The sequence below is a fragment of the Puntigrus tetrazona genome, chromosome 3, assembly GCF_018831695.1.
Source record: "Puntigrus tetrazona isolate hp1 chromosome 3, ASM1883169v1, whole genome shotgun sequence".
Lineage (NCBI taxonomy): Eukaryota > Metazoa > Chordata > Actinopteri > Cypriniformes > Cyprinidae > Puntigrus > Puntigrus tetrazona.
This window is the reverse complement of record NC_056701.1, coordinates 6,736,574-6,751,941: the sequence shown is the minus strand read 5'-3', so window position 1 is coordinate 6,751,941 and position 15,368 is coordinate 6,736,574. Positions and strand designations below refer to the sequence as shown.

The 15,368-nt window shown below is 37.4% G+C and overlaps 1 protein-coding gene across 6 annotated transcripts in view; it reads left to right on the top strand.

Moving 5' to 3' along the window:
• Positions 1–15,368, top strand: part of LOC122342162 (potassium channel subfamily T member 2) — a 63,601-nt gene that overhangs the window by 38,753 nt on the left and 9,480 nt on the right. For 4 of the 6 annotated variants that reach the window (XM_043235973.1, XM_043235969.1, XM_043235971.1 and 1 more), the window contains exons 11-18: positions 1,279–1,443; positions 1,695–1,831; positions 2,139–2,202; positions 3,118–3,226; positions 11,490–11,598; positions 12,818–12,874; positions 14,736–14,888; positions 14,962–15,212. In XM_043235973.1, coding sequence (XP_043091908.1) covers positions 1,279–1,443; positions 1,695–1,831; positions 2,139–2,202; positions 3,118–3,226; positions 11,490–11,598; positions 12,818–12,874; positions 14,736–14,888; positions 14,962–15,212 — 1,045 coding nt within the window. The remainder of the gene's footprint in view (positions 1–1,278; positions 1,444–1,694; positions 1,832–2,138; positions 2,203–3,117; positions 3,227–11,489; positions 11,599–12,817; positions 12,875–14,735; positions 14,889–14,961; positions 15,213–15,368) is intronic. The other 2 variants (XM_043235975.1, XM_043235974.1) reach the window with 1 other exon arrangement.

Below are 15,368 nucleotides of genomic sequence, written 5' to 3'. Positions count from 1 at the left end.
AGTGGTAAATTAAGTAAACAAATCAAGTATTAAGTAAAAGTACAGATCTTAATAATAATAATAATTGGCGCTGTCAAGCGATTAATCGCAATTAATCACATCCGAAATAAAAGTTTTTATATGTGTATTTTGCATATATTCATTATGTATATATAAATACACACACACATAAGCAGTATATATAAAAAAAGATACATATCCAATTATTTTCATGTAGGCGTTAACATACAAACTTTAAAATATATAATTTGTAAATACATACATGCATATGCATTTATACAATCAGCCACAAAATTAAAGGCATAGTTCACCCAAACATTACGTACTTAAACCTGTTCCAAATGTCACAAACCTGTAAGATCTTTGTAACACAAATTAAGAAATTTTTTATGAAATCTTTCTGACCCTCCCATAGACAGCATGGAAACTACCACATTCAAGACCCAGAAAGATAGTAAGGACGTCATTAAAATAGTCCATGTGACATCAGGAGTTAAGCTACAAGAATATTTTTTTTGTGTGCAAAGCAAACTAAAATAACTTTATTCGGCAATTTCTTCAGTGTCAGTCTTGGACACGTTTTCACAAAAGTACCACGACATGATGGTGAGTAATTAATTTTAAAAATAACAATTATTTAGATGAGCTATCCCTTTAAAACCAATGACAGGTGAAATCAGTAGCACTGATTATATCATTAATTTTCTTGGCACTTGGCATGCCCTTACAGTGTATACCGACCCAAGAAAGTACTAGTAATATAAGTTAACTACATGAGGTAGGTTTAGGTTCAGGGATAGTACCTACTTTTTACTACTTACTATAATAAGTACATGAGTAACAGGAATGTAAAATAAAGTGATAAAATAACGGAGGTTTATTAGACTGCCAGTGCACAATGAGATCTTAAATTTCATGCATTGGACGCTGGAAAATGGGCAAGTGAAAAGGTCTGAGGAACTCAAATTAGGAACGCCAAATTAGTGATTGCTCAGAGCATCTTCAAAACGGTAAGTCCTGTGGGGTGTCCCGGTATGTAGTAGTTAGTACCTACCAAAAATGGCGCAAGGAAGGACAAACAAGGCTCATTGATGTGTGTGGGGAGCCAAGGCTAGCCCACGCTACCTTAACATTCAGAGGTCTTGTGGAGTCCGTTTGGTCTGCCTAGAGAATTTAATTTCACGGAAATGTCTGAAAACCCAACTGAAGCCATGTGTAGTCTGATTCCTCTTCGTAAAACCCTCTTAATAAAGCTTTGTTCGCTTGGATTTCCCGTAGTTTGAGCAGTTGGCTTTCTTGTGGATGGAGCGACAGAAGTCCGGAGGGAACTACAGCCGCTATCGTGCCCAGACCGAGAAGCACGTGGTGTTGTGTGTCAGCTGTCTCAAGATAGACCTACTCATGGACTTTCTCAACGAGTTCTTCGCACACCCCAGGCTGCAGGTGGGTATGCGTGTGCATATGCACGCTCTGACATGTAAATGTATGTACGTTCATGCTAATTTGAGCTCAGACAGCCTGCTGTGCGCTGGTTAATCCTCTTCAAGAGCGCTAGAAGCCGAGTTCTTGTATTAGGATTAACTGAACATCAATTTAATTTCACCAAGCTATTTATGTGCGCATGATCTGGGTTTCATTAGCTTGCAGAGTCTGTCTGACCCCGTTTTTCACTAAATTGAGCTCATCATGTTCAGGACTACTATGTGGTCATCCTGTGTCCCGCTGAGATGGACGTCCAGGTGCGAAGGGTACTGCATATCCCGCTATGGGCTCAGAGGGTCATCTACCTGCAGGGATCTGCTCTCAAAGACCAGGACCTAATGAGGGCAAAGTAAGACCTGCTGAGAAAATATATAAACAACGCTAGCCACCTGAAGCGAAAAAGAACGTGTAGTGCACTTCAAATCCCAAACTGTGCTTGCAGATAAAATAATATTAGCTAAATAACCTTTCTATTTAGTATTTAAAAAAAACGCTATCTTGACTATGCTTAAGATGACTGTAAATTAAATATGCAAGTACATTAATTTCATAATTCTCATTCGTTCATCGTATTTCTCTCTTTTTCCCTCTTCTTTCCCTATGCTATGGAACCTGACCCTGTTTCAATGGCCTCTTTTTGTCGTGATTGGCTGCAGGATGGATGATGCCGAGGCCTGTTTTATCCTAAGCAACCGATTTGAAGTGGACCGCTTCGCCGCTGTACGTTCCCCTCCAACTCAATTTTCTCACCTTTTTTCCATTCTGCGTGTCAACCCTCTCATTTCTTTCCATGAAATAGGAAGCAGCAATTTCAGACATCTCCAGCATTAGCCCGTTTCTCTTTCACTCTGTGACATTCTCCCTATGACATTCTCCCTGATCTCGCATTTTGACAGTTCAACGCGAAATGATTTATCCCCAAGGCAGTGTAAGTGATGTTTGAGAAGATAGTTGGGTGCCTCTCACGAAACCTGTCAAGAAAACGTCAGGGTCATATTTCAAACCAAAATCGAAATAAACACTAAATATATTTAGCATTAGAAGAAGGATGGCTGATTTTGTATTGTAGCAATAATTCCCTTTTCCCATATCTGCAGTTACCTTATTACAAAACAAAAATATTTAATTACTGTCAAAGCAAAAATAGCAAAAGTGAATTTGGACATGCCCTGAGTTCACCTGCACTGTGCGCTTAAGACTGTGTGTATAGATCCTTAAAATAGGGTCCATTATTTAAATGTTATAATTAAAGCATTTAAATTATAAATACAGTAAAGCTCACTTTAATTCTAATTTAAATTATTAAATTACATTGAAACAATATTTTTAGATAATAAATTTTTTTTTTTAAATTTAAAAAGTAAGCATCTGGAATGTGCTGGAAATATTCTTGATAATTTTACATTAACATTGTTTAGATTGTTTTCTTTTGTTTAAAAAAAATCCATATTTTTCTGATTTTCTGGTGAAATGCGACCTGTACATGTTTTAATGAGATTCACCTAGTTGTCAGGCACTTTAGATGTTAATTTCTGTGTAAAGAGGGTAATGGCTGGTACATAAGAGCAGACACTATGACTAATGGTATACTTCTGTTCGTGTGCTTCTCATCCTTTCTGTTTTTCTTTGTCACAGGACCATCAGACCATTCTTAGGGCCTGGGCCGTGAAGGACTTTGCCCCAAACTGCCCTCTCTACGTGCAGATCCTCAAACCCGAGAATAAGTTCCACATCAAGTTCGCAGGTCAGCGCGCAAATTGTGTTTCTCAGGGATGCAGGTGTAGAGAGTGTGATATTCGGTGCGCTTCGTACATGTGTGAGTGTGTTGAGAGGCAGCCGATCAGCCAATCTCCTTCCCTCTGAAGCTGTGTCCTTCAACACTCAACCCACTTTATATACCTCTTCAGCTGTGGGGATGTAGATAATGCCTTTTAGTTTCCTGGTCTTCCCATTCCCCATGTCTGCTGTAGTGTGGAGGCCAGTGTACGTATTATTATCGAAAGCTATTATATGGAATCTAACAGTGGTTGTGTATATATATATATATATATATATATATATATATATATATATATATATATATATATATATATATATATATATATACAGTACTGTGCAAAGGTTTTGGTGTGAAGAAATGCTGTAAACAAAGAATGCTTTCAGAAGTATAAATAATGATTGTTTATTTTTGTCAATTTACAAAATGCAAAGTGAGCGAAAAAAAGAAAAATCTAAATCAAATCAATATTTGGTGTTACCATCTTTTGCCTTCAAACCAGCATCAGATCTTATAAGTACACCTGCACAAAGTCAGGGGTTTCGTAGGATTATAGTCAGGTGTACGATCAACCAATTATACCAAACAAGTGCTAATGATCATCAATGTCACACAAAGGTTGAAACCAAGTCATGAAACGAAACAGCTGTGTAGGAGGCTTAAAACTGGGTGGGGAACAATCAAACGCTGTTTCATGTCATGGCAAGATTTAGCACAGCAACAAGACACGAGGTAGTTATACTGCATCAACAAGGTCTCTCCCACACAAAGATTTCAAAGCAGACTGGGGTTTCAAGATGTGTTGTTCAAGCTCTTTTTTGAAGAAGCACAAAGAAATGGGCAGCATTGAGATGCAGTGGTTAGCCTAGGCTATCAGCTCAGAACTGTGGGACCCAGGTATACCCATCTACTGTCCGGAGAAGTCTGGCCAGAAGTGGTCTTCATGGAAGAGTTGCAGCCAAAAAGCCACACCTCTGACGTGGAAACAAGACCAAGCAAATCAAGTATGCTTGAAACATAGGAACTGGGGTGCAGAAAATGGCAGCAGGTGCTCTGGACTGAGGAGTCAAAATTAGAAATATTTGGCTGTAGAAGGCAGTTTGTTCATCAAAGGGCTGGAGAGCAGTACAATAATGAGTGTCTGCAGGCAACAGTGAAGCATGGTGGAGGACAAAAATATTAAGCAGCACTTAATATTGATAATAAAAAGAAATGTTTCTTGAACAGCATATCAGAATATTATGATTTCTGAAGAATCACATGACACTGAAGACTGGAATAATGATACATAAATACGATTTGTATCACAGTAATAAATGAAATTTAATGTAAAAAAATATTGTAAACAATTTGCAGCATTTCATTGCTGTGATATAAAAATATATATTACGTAAATATGTATTGTGATGTTTTATTTGATTTAAATTCTAAATACTAAAATCTAATTTGAATTCTCATTCAAACTATAATTATTAAGGACAATTACAAAGTAAATGTGTTGGAAGATATGCCTAATTATTGAATATTGAACAAATATCTTAATAGTTAAAAAAGGCTTTATTTTCTTTATTTTATGCAGCATATTAGAATGATTTCTAAGGATTCATGTGACTGGAGTAACTATGCTGAATATTCAGCTTTACATTTTTAGATATTCAAATTGAAAAGTTATTTTAAATAAAAATAATTAATAATATTTTACAATATTACTGTTTTTACTATATATTTGATCAAATAAAGCAACAACTACTTTACTAATTATTAATGGAGGAATGTTAATTGTCAGTACTGTTACATAAATATTCTTATTTCAGTATAATTTAAGGTATATGTTCTCCTATTTGTATAAATAGTACAAAATTACACCATATAAATACAATGTATTCAAATTAGGGGAAAAAAATCATTATACGCCATTTTAAAAACTAAATTGAAAACTAAAATAAAGCATACAAGCAAAATACAAGATATTGATGCACTGTTAAAACGAAACAAAAAAGTATAATAACCCTGCTGGCGGCAGACTCATAGTCACCCAGGCTGTTTTTGGCAGTCAGAGCCCCTCTCAAGCCCAGCCAATCAAGCATCACCTCTTGGGCTGAGGAGAGCGTGTGGTGCACTCAAACCTCCAGCTCCGCGAGGCTCTCCTGCACAATGCTGGGATTGTCACAAGCAACTGTACCCGTCCGCCTTCGCTTCAGCTGTCTCATTTAGCCGCTGAGCTTCGATTGTGCTGGAAAAGTGAAGAAAATGAATTCTCTTCATCCTCCACCTGCTTCTGCTGCACTCCAGCCTTCACAGCTCCTCTCCATTTGGACAAGAGTGCTAGGGAGTTACTAACTAAAAATAACAGTGCTGCTAGTAACTCGGTAGCTAGTTGACTAATCAGTAATGGTCCTGTAAAAGACCTTACAGTGTGGCGATTTATTTGTGGGATTGCTGTGTGAGAGTTATCTCAGGGAGATTCCCATGCAGGAAATTATACGGGGGAATTTCACGGTGCGGTAGGATGTGAGGTGAAGCGATGATTGGAGATCCAGATCGCAGCTGGCGCCGCTGCTCCGGTGAGCGGCAGATGAAGAAATGAGTAGAAGAGGATGCGTTCCTCTCTCACGTGAAGACCCTCATTTGTAGGGCTGCAGCTGGAATGCTGAGAGCAAGATGGTCTGCCCAGCATGCGGCGAGGGCGCTGGTATCGGGGTCAATGGGAAGGTCGAGGAGGAACGGACAGGATGAGTCAGCTGCAGAGTCACTGAGCTTTACCCAGAGATCAAGCACAGATTACACACTATCACACAATCTGTCAGTTGAACCCAGGGCTGCTGGTCACCCCTCAGAGGAGAGTGAGAACGGAGCGATGACTCTGCACTGCTGTCAGTCAGTGACGTGGCGCTAAAATTCATGACCCAAAAAACCTATATATATTCCAAATATATCCGCAATAACATCTTGATTCACAAACGGTAATACTCGTTGTTTTAGATGCTTTTTTTACTGGTTACTTGACCCTTGTGAAAAAGCAGTACACTTTGGTATACCTAATGAAATATTAAGTATGGACTTAAATGCAAACGTGAATCTCATGGTTTAGGAAACATAGATGAAAATGAATTATAGTTTACATTATTATTATAGTTTTTTTTTTGAACAGCTTAGTACTTAAAGGGATAGTTCACCCACAAACAAAGCATTAGCTTTAGTTCTATATGTAGCATTAGTTCTCATATAATTCCTATGTAAACTCTTTCCAGTATTAATCAGCAGCTTTTTCACTTGCTCAGGAGCAAATTAGACAACGAATTGGATCTCTGCGGGAACGCATTCAATGATTATTTTTTTGCGACAGAGGTTCATTTCCCATAAAGTTCCCACCAGATTCAAGTTTGTGAACTTGAGCAGGAATTCACCGCGTTGATTGATATACGCTGATAGACTCAGTGTGACCAGAGCAAGCATTTCTTCTCACACCGCTATGTCACTGACATAGATTGTACGACATACGCTGTGTTTGCTGCAAACTAGCCTGACAATTACTTAAAGACTACCATCTGAGAAATACTGAGAATATTGCTATAAATTGTAGCAACACCTCCCCTTTTACTTTTTGGGTGTGTCTTATTTTTATAGCAGTAGTCTCGTTGGGTAGACTTATTTAAGGTAATGTATTCATCTGGTTTTAGCCAGGTTTCTGTCAAACAAAGCAAATATAGGTTATGATTGTCCAATTGTCTTTGAAACCTATGTTATTCTACGGGCACCACTTAGACATCCAGCCATTGAGTGACAACAGTCTGCTATGCATCTCATCACCCCAGTAAGCCCAGTAGGGGACCAGAGCATATTACAGTGTCTGATATCGCACTCGCACTTGTTCTTAAAATACAACTTTGGTCACACAGATAAGTAATGAATCTTTCTAATCTGTAAAGACTAAACAAACCACACTTTTGTTAAATAATAAAAGATTAATTTGGTATATTATATCAGAAATATGAAGAGAATGAAAATGATATTTTATCACTTTAAACAAGTAATAAACAGCTAGAAATGCAAATCTCTCAGCTGAACAGCAGACAGGCCCTAACACAATCAAGTCAAGGAAATGCTTTAGTATGTTAGTCAACACATCAAAATATATGTATAATATTGTTAAAAAAAATTGTGAAAAGTGAAAGTAAAATTTTTCAGTGCGCATTTTTTGAAAAATTTGTCAGATACATAAAATGTCTTTCTGTATAACCTAATATATTTGAAATACATTTTTAACAATTAAGTACACTTCTTTGTGTCAAGTGTACTTATGAAGGAGTGCTTAAATCTACAAAATGTGTGCATCCTTTAACGAATATAGATTTTTTTTTCAACACAAATTTCCAAATCAAAATTTGGATTAATTTATACATAATTCAATTCATGTTTCCCAAAAAAATTGAATATGAAGCTATCTAAGCAGTCTTTTCAAAACACTGGACATAGTATGACGTCTCTGGTGTATTTGTTTTATCTGCTTCTACGTGCAACATGTCAGCGGGATTATGAATAAGAATGCGCTTCTTTTCTTGAGAGTTATGGTTCTTGCGATATATATGCATACGTTTGATGTCAGTCAGAGGTGGTTATCCCCTGTGGGCGGTATGGCGTCTTGGTGGTTTACAGAGCGCTTGCTTCTTGACACTTCAGCGGAACGCATCAATATGCAGTTTTTCTATGCATGGCGGGCATGTTGTGACACAGCCTGGAATATATGCACTAAGTGGCTGAGTGGGCGGCATAAATGAGTATGACTGGAGACTTGACTTCAGCTCTACACATAGCTTAATCGCACCTTAATGTTTGCATCGGTGTAAGCTCACAGAGTGGTTCATCTAAGGAGAAAAGCATTTCGCGGACGGTTATTCTGGGACTTCTGGACCGCTGTTTGTTTTGTTCGACTTTTGCTGAGTTAATTGATTTTCTTTTCCTCTCCGTGGGCATGTTTTGAAATAGTAACTGGCCGCTTCGCTTCTTCCAGTTCTGCGCCGTGTTAGCGTGGCTATATCAACAGTCAGGTCATTCATAAACATAACCAGCGTGCCGCTTTAATTAATGCTAATGGCAGAGAAGTGGCACTGTTGTTACGATCTTGCTGGGGTTCATAGAACGAGCGCAGTCTCTCACCGCTGCACTCCTCGAATGGGGATGAAAACAGCAGCTTTAGAGAAAAAAGGAATCTGGAAACACAATTATCACAGTGCATAGCCTGCTGTGCCATGGCCCCGCTTCAGTCGAGGTCAGTGTGCGCTTTCCGAGGCCGCTGGAAATGAGGGAGTTGATGGAGGAGGACATGAAGTGCTTGAGCAGAAAGGGTCTGCATGAGGAGGAACAGAGGTCTTTAATTCACCGTTTGATCTTTATGAGCAACTTCGAGTGCTGCCTCCACTACTTCAGTCTGACGAGAATAATTCAAAGAACAAGCCTTATTTATTTATTTACATGACAGTTAGACAAAAGATACTGTTTAATTAATAACCTAAAGCCAAAACAAAAAAAAAAGAGCAAGCCTTATTAATAATTAACACCAATAATCAGAATCAGTTTATTGGCCTGCTGTGTTTGTTGTGGCGTTAAAAATGTCAGTAAATTAAATTACTGTATATTCGTACATATATTTACATTTACCGTATATAGAAAATACAGAACGTAGATAAAGAGGAATATAGTTAATACAGCTTAAAGAACTATATGTACATGTTAATATTAGATTGGTAAAAAGGGGACAGATGCGTTTTTTGTGCAGGATTATAAATAAGGATTATATTAAAAGTTATAAGAGCATAAAAGAAATTTTTGCAATATGTACAACTTCTATTTATTTATTTATGCCATCCATTTAAAGCCCAAAGAAATAAGGAATAAACAACAGAATAAAAAAGAAAACCTTTATTTATTTATAGATATATCAAAACAATACTATTTAAATACCCAGAAAATGTAACAAAAAATATATATTTTATTTTGCCAGTATAATGATAAAAAATAATTAAACATTTAATACGGAAAAAAAATGCTTTTCAAAACAATACTAGATACCAGACAAAGGAAACAAACCTTAGTCGGATAACACGATATTTTAGCTTCAAAGCAGAAAGTTTCTAAACTGTTCCACAGAGAACAATCAGTCCTTTCCTTTTGATTTTCCTCATTTCAAAATTTTACCTTCAATCCTTGTTCGTGCCTTTGCCTACGCATTTCTCTGAATTGACTCGGGTTATTCAAACAATCGGAGCATTCTTCTCTCCTTGGGCGAGTGGCGTGTTTGAATACATGTCAGTAAAAATCCAGCTACGCTTGTGTCAGCTGTTTCTGGCCTGTTGTATAAAAGACTATTCATATAAGATGTGCAATGCTAAATATGGTTGGCATTTGCTTAAATCCGCCCTGTGAGAAAAATAGCAACATAATAAATTCAAAGCACGCGTGGTTAACGCATCCATCCTAATAAAGCTATAATGACTCTGCCACTTCCCTCTCAATTAGACAAAACAAAGAAGCAGAAAGCAACAGGATGAGGAAACAGTCGGCACTCCTATCGTTTATTTCCGATCAGAAGCCTGCCGTGAGAGGAACACAGGTTTTTTAATAAGCTACCTAGCCTAGAGGTGATGTCTATGTCCTCTGATGAAAAAAAAAAAAAGGAAAATCTCCAAAACAACCAAAAATAGACCAAAGGAAAAGGGCTGGTAAGGCCCGGAGAGAGCTCAAAAGAGACAGTCCTCATAGGAGCAGTCGGGCTGAACGGTTTACCTGGGATTCAGTTCAAAAAAGACGCTCTTTTATGTCTTTTTTTTTTGAGAGTGGTTTTCTGTCCATTATGTTTTGACTTCGGTCCAAGCCTGCGTTGAATTAAATTGAAGTAAATGGTATAAACATTGCTGAAATCCACGTCTGGAGTCAATGTTTTCCTCAATGCTAATGCGATTTTATTGACTCATTTTGCTAATTAGCAAAATTAGTAAATGTGTTTTCCCTCACCGCTAACAAGCCACATGAAAACTGTGCTCCATCCGTGAGACAGTCATTAGTGCCGTACCTGCTATTTTTCCTCCGGATGAAAGTGTTATTTTAATTTTTTAACATTGCTATATGAACACTTAAGTATTAATAAACGACCTCTTGTGCCCTCAGCTTTTTCACTCAGACAGTTTTAAGCTGTCTTTGCGTGTGTTTCTGGTACATCGGCTGGCATTTAAATGGCAGCGAGGTCCGAAGCTGATGTGTGTTCACTCAGCTGTGCGGAGGCCGTTTAAGAGGGCAGCTGTTTTGAGCTGGGGAGTTAAAGGAGCATGAGATCTCAGGCGTTGCCGTATTTCGCACTCTGTTAATGGAGTTGAGAGGCCCTGACCCCCGTGTTATGTGTCTTTAAAATCAAATTCAGGGAACTGAGATGTGCAAATGGGTTAGCAATATTAGTCAGGAGGGTTTGAGACTTTCAATTAATGCTGTGCTGGGATTGCCTCTCTATATTAGCAGGGTTCATATGGTCAAACATCAGGACATTTTGATTTGATTTCCAGGCTTGGAAAAGGCAGTTTATAGATCACTGGTATAAAGGTTGGGTTTATTTGATTTGATTTAGAATCGAATATTTACATGTAACAAGAACTTGCAATGTATACATATATTTGTAATGTCTAAAAGATTACTATTCGTGAGATTTATTTCTGAAGGATCGTGATAATGGCTGCTCAGAATTTGCATTACAGGACACTTTTTACTGTATTCATCAATTAAATGCTTCCAAAAGAGACTCTGAGAAACGAAATGTTCACATGCCCACAAAGTGGTGTATATTGCTTTAAAATTAATTTTATTTTATTTAAATGTGTGGAAATTGCTTAATTAGAATGCAAATCATTTCACTATAATACAAAAAAACTGGAAGCTGATTTAAACATATATATTTTATCTAATTTTTCAACTACGTCAACCAAGTAACTTTGTTGTGAGGTTTACAGCAAGTTTCACAACTTTACAGCAAGTTTCATACAAAAAGATGAAAATGTATGCTTTTAAACCCTTCTGCCTCATCAACAATTGTGCATGCTTAATCTTTAGGATGGAATGATTTTCTCTGTTATTCAATAAAATGTCAATCGAGCTTAGTTTGTACATTTCTCCATAACGAAAACTCAATGATCAAATTCAATAAGAAATCTGAGAATGAATATGTTTTCCTGTGTTTATTTTGCAGACCATGTGGTTTGTGAGGAAGAGTTTAAGTATGCCATGTTGGCCCTCAACTGTGTGTGTCCTGCCACCTCTACCCTGATCACCTTATTGATTCACTCCTCTAGAGGACAGTGAGTATAAACATCCCTCTCATGTTCATTCATCCCTAGTAGGCAGATTTTTGACTACAGCATTTCGTCTAGCCCGATTTTAGCTTATCAATCGCTAGTGACCAGCCACATTTGTATGCCATTACCATCTAAAATATACATTTTTTAGGGCAGTGTCACTAAAACATCCTCTGTCTGGTGTTATGATGTAGAATGGTTGTGAATAGCATGCATTAATGTCTGCCCACTTTTTCAGAAATGCTGGTTCTGGAAGTGTTTTTTTTCCCGTTAGGGAATTTAAAATCAATATTATAAGGCTTGTATCAAACCATCCAGCAATGCGGTGGATCTGAAGCAAAAAAAGTGTTTGAAATGCATGACTGTACTTAATGTCTTCAGTGAGGGAAAGAACTACAAACCCATGCAGCGCTGCGTATGACAATCAAATGGTGAAAAAGATGGTGAAATCTAAAACTATCCATATTAAAGTTGTTGATTGTATCTGCAGACATAATATATGTTTAGGTGTATTGTGAACTGGCCAGACTGACTTCAGTATGTTGTTTAAAGTACTTCAAGCATGGTCCCTTTGGTACAAATCGCTCATCGTTAACTTAATGGAAGTTTTTGCACAGAACCCTGGGTAATGTAGTTTTTCCATCACAAATACCGTTAGAAATGATTCATTTTTTATTTACACATTTTCACATTTAAGAAAACAATATACCATTGATTAAAAGGATAGTTCACCAAATAAAGGTTGAACCCCTGATTATTTTAACAATATCCTTACTACATTTCTGGGTCTTGAATGTGGAAGTTGCATTGCTGTTTATGGAGGGTCAGAGAGCTCTCGGATTTCATCAGAAATTTCTTAATTTGTGTTCTGAAGATGAACAAAGGTCTTACAGGTTTGGAACAACATGAGGGTGAGTCATGAACGACAGAATTTTCATTTTTGGGTGAACTATCCCTTTAACAACCTTGTAGTTCATAACAGATGTAAAAAATCTTTTAAAGGTTTATACGTTATCATTAAAAATCATTTCCCCAATGGATGACTTTTTAACTTCCAGAACCTGTATGCTGCACTCTGTTCCAATTATGTGAATATATTTACACCAACTAGATGCCTAAAATAAAAACGCTCCGCACATAGTCGAGACGAAGGACGGGTCTACAGAGTCCTCATTCGCTGAACCATCAGCATGTGTTTAACTGTTACAATTTGTATTATCAGAACAGCATCTTCAGAAGCCTTCAAGCAGCGAGCAGGCGCCTTCCAGCCCCTCAACAGGTCAGACCCACCGACTGTAAAATATTGACGCATACATATTGATATACACAACGGCAAAGATCCCATAAACTGTGAATTCAACTCTGCGTCACGCGTCCTTGTTTCTTCACCTCCTCCATCTTAACACTCCTCCACTCCCTCTGGTTCTCACCTCCCCTTCATCTTCCCAGCCATTCGCAGGGATGTCAAAGACACATCAAGCGGTTTTTATTTTCTCTGCCCATCTGTAAGAGACAGTGTTTTCCCAAGCTGAACTGCAAGCTGTGAATACGTGTGAAGGACATGTGAAAGAAATAGTTCACCCAAAATATTCAAATCTGTCAACATTTACTCACCCTCATATATGATTTCCTTTATTTTTGCGGAGCACAATGGAAGTAACCTGGAAAATGACACATTTATGGTCAAATACTGGCATTTGTGGTTATGGTAGCAACATTTTAGGTTTTACAGAATTAAATTCACAATGAAAAAGTTACACTGATAACCACCATAAACAGGTGGTGATGAGAAAGTCATAATGAACCAAAGCTTATAAAAGAATATAAAAAAATTATACAATGACTTGTTCTTTTTCACTTTCAACAACCGTAAATTTAACAGTATGTTACTGTAAAATTGCATTAAATATGATTTTCAACATAAATAACCAATTAGCAGCTTTTTACTGCAGCATTTTTACATTGTACGACAAAGCAGATGATTTATGATGTCAGTCTCTGAACTCCTAATTTGTAAGGCAGTTGTTAATTATGGGTTAGGATGATGGAATTTAAAATATGGTCATGCAGAATAAAGCATTAATATGAGCTTTATAATTGCTAATAAACAGCATATATGCTATGTGCATGCCAGTGAATAACTAGTTAATAGTGAGAATTGGTCCCTAAACTAAAGTGGTACCAAACTCCTTTATTATTTACTCCTTTAAGTCTTTTTAGAACTGTATAACTTTCATCTAGAACTGTATAACATTCATCTTTAAAACACACATTAAGATATTTTTATTAAGACCTAAATGAATTGATACGTTTTCTCTCCACTGAAAGTTCTTTATACCAAAATGTTAACACCTCAAAAATGAATGGAACAAGACAATAAGGTTCATTAGTTAACATTAGTTAACATGAACTAAGAGTGAACCATACTTCTACATCATTTATTAATATTACTTCATGTTAATTTAATCATTCACTAATGCATTTTATAGATTTGCAAGCTGTGTTCGTCAATATTAGTTAACTAGCGCGAACAAACAATGAATTACTGTATTTTTATTAAAGTGCCCATATTATGGGTTATGAAAGGTATATGTTTTGAATTTGAGAGTCCCAAACAACAGGCTGCAAGGTCAAAAAATGCTTTTATTTTCTAACAATATTCATTCGTTTTTATCGTATTTGCAACACGAAAAGACCCACAAGTGGGCGGGCAATATGCTATTGTTCTATTTTGACATCAACATGAAATGGCTTGGGATTCTATTTTGAAAACGACTCGTTTCAATGATTCAGATTCGACTCTTTCTCAAAAGAAAGAGATTCACTTTCGCAGATTCACTTTCGGATGACAACTTTATACACTGTGCACTTTCAAATGTGCATATGGGATGTAACGTGGGACTGAACCACTTGATTCATGTCGATTCCTCATGAACTTTTTGAGCTTCAGCGTTTTGTTGCAATAGACTTTCAGTGAAAAGACTGAAACTTGTTAAGATTCATTAAAAACGTAATTTATGTGTGTTTTAAAAATGAACGAAAAGGGTTTAAAATGACATAAGGCAGAGTGAATGATTGTAGAATTTTCGGTTTTTGTGTGAACTTAAAACACTTTCAAAAGGTCATCCGTCTCTATCTAGGGAGGGCGGGGCTGGCTCTGTCGACCAATGGCAGCGCACGTACCGGCGGTGTGCAGCCAATGAGGTGCACCACATCCGGCTGGAAGAGAGCAAGTTTTTTGGAGAATATCAGGGAAAGAGTTTCACTTTTGCCTCCTTTCATGCACATAAGAAGTAAGCATGGATAAAGATGCTGTGTTTTCGTGGTAGTAAACACACACAGTAACACTGTTAACTTCTTTGGCAGATACGGCGTGTGTCTGATCGGTGTGCGCAGGATGGACACAGCCAACATCCTCTTGAACCCCGGGCCCTGCCACATCATGGGAGCCTCTGACACCTGTTTCTACATCAACATCTCCAAGGAGGAGAACTCAGCCTTCGTCAGGGGCCACAGAGAGCCAGTCAGGGGCCCCGGGGGAGACTCCAGAGGGGTCCCGCAGACAATCTATCATGGCCTCACTCGGCTGCCAGTGCACAGTATTATAGCCAGCATGGGTCAGTCTGTAAACTCACATTTTCATTTCAGTCGGAAACCTTTGTCTGATGTATGTGTAATAAGAAGAACAGACAATTGAATTGTTTATTGTTATGATATTTATTTATTCATTTATTTATTTTTAGTTTTTTTTATATATATATATATATATATAT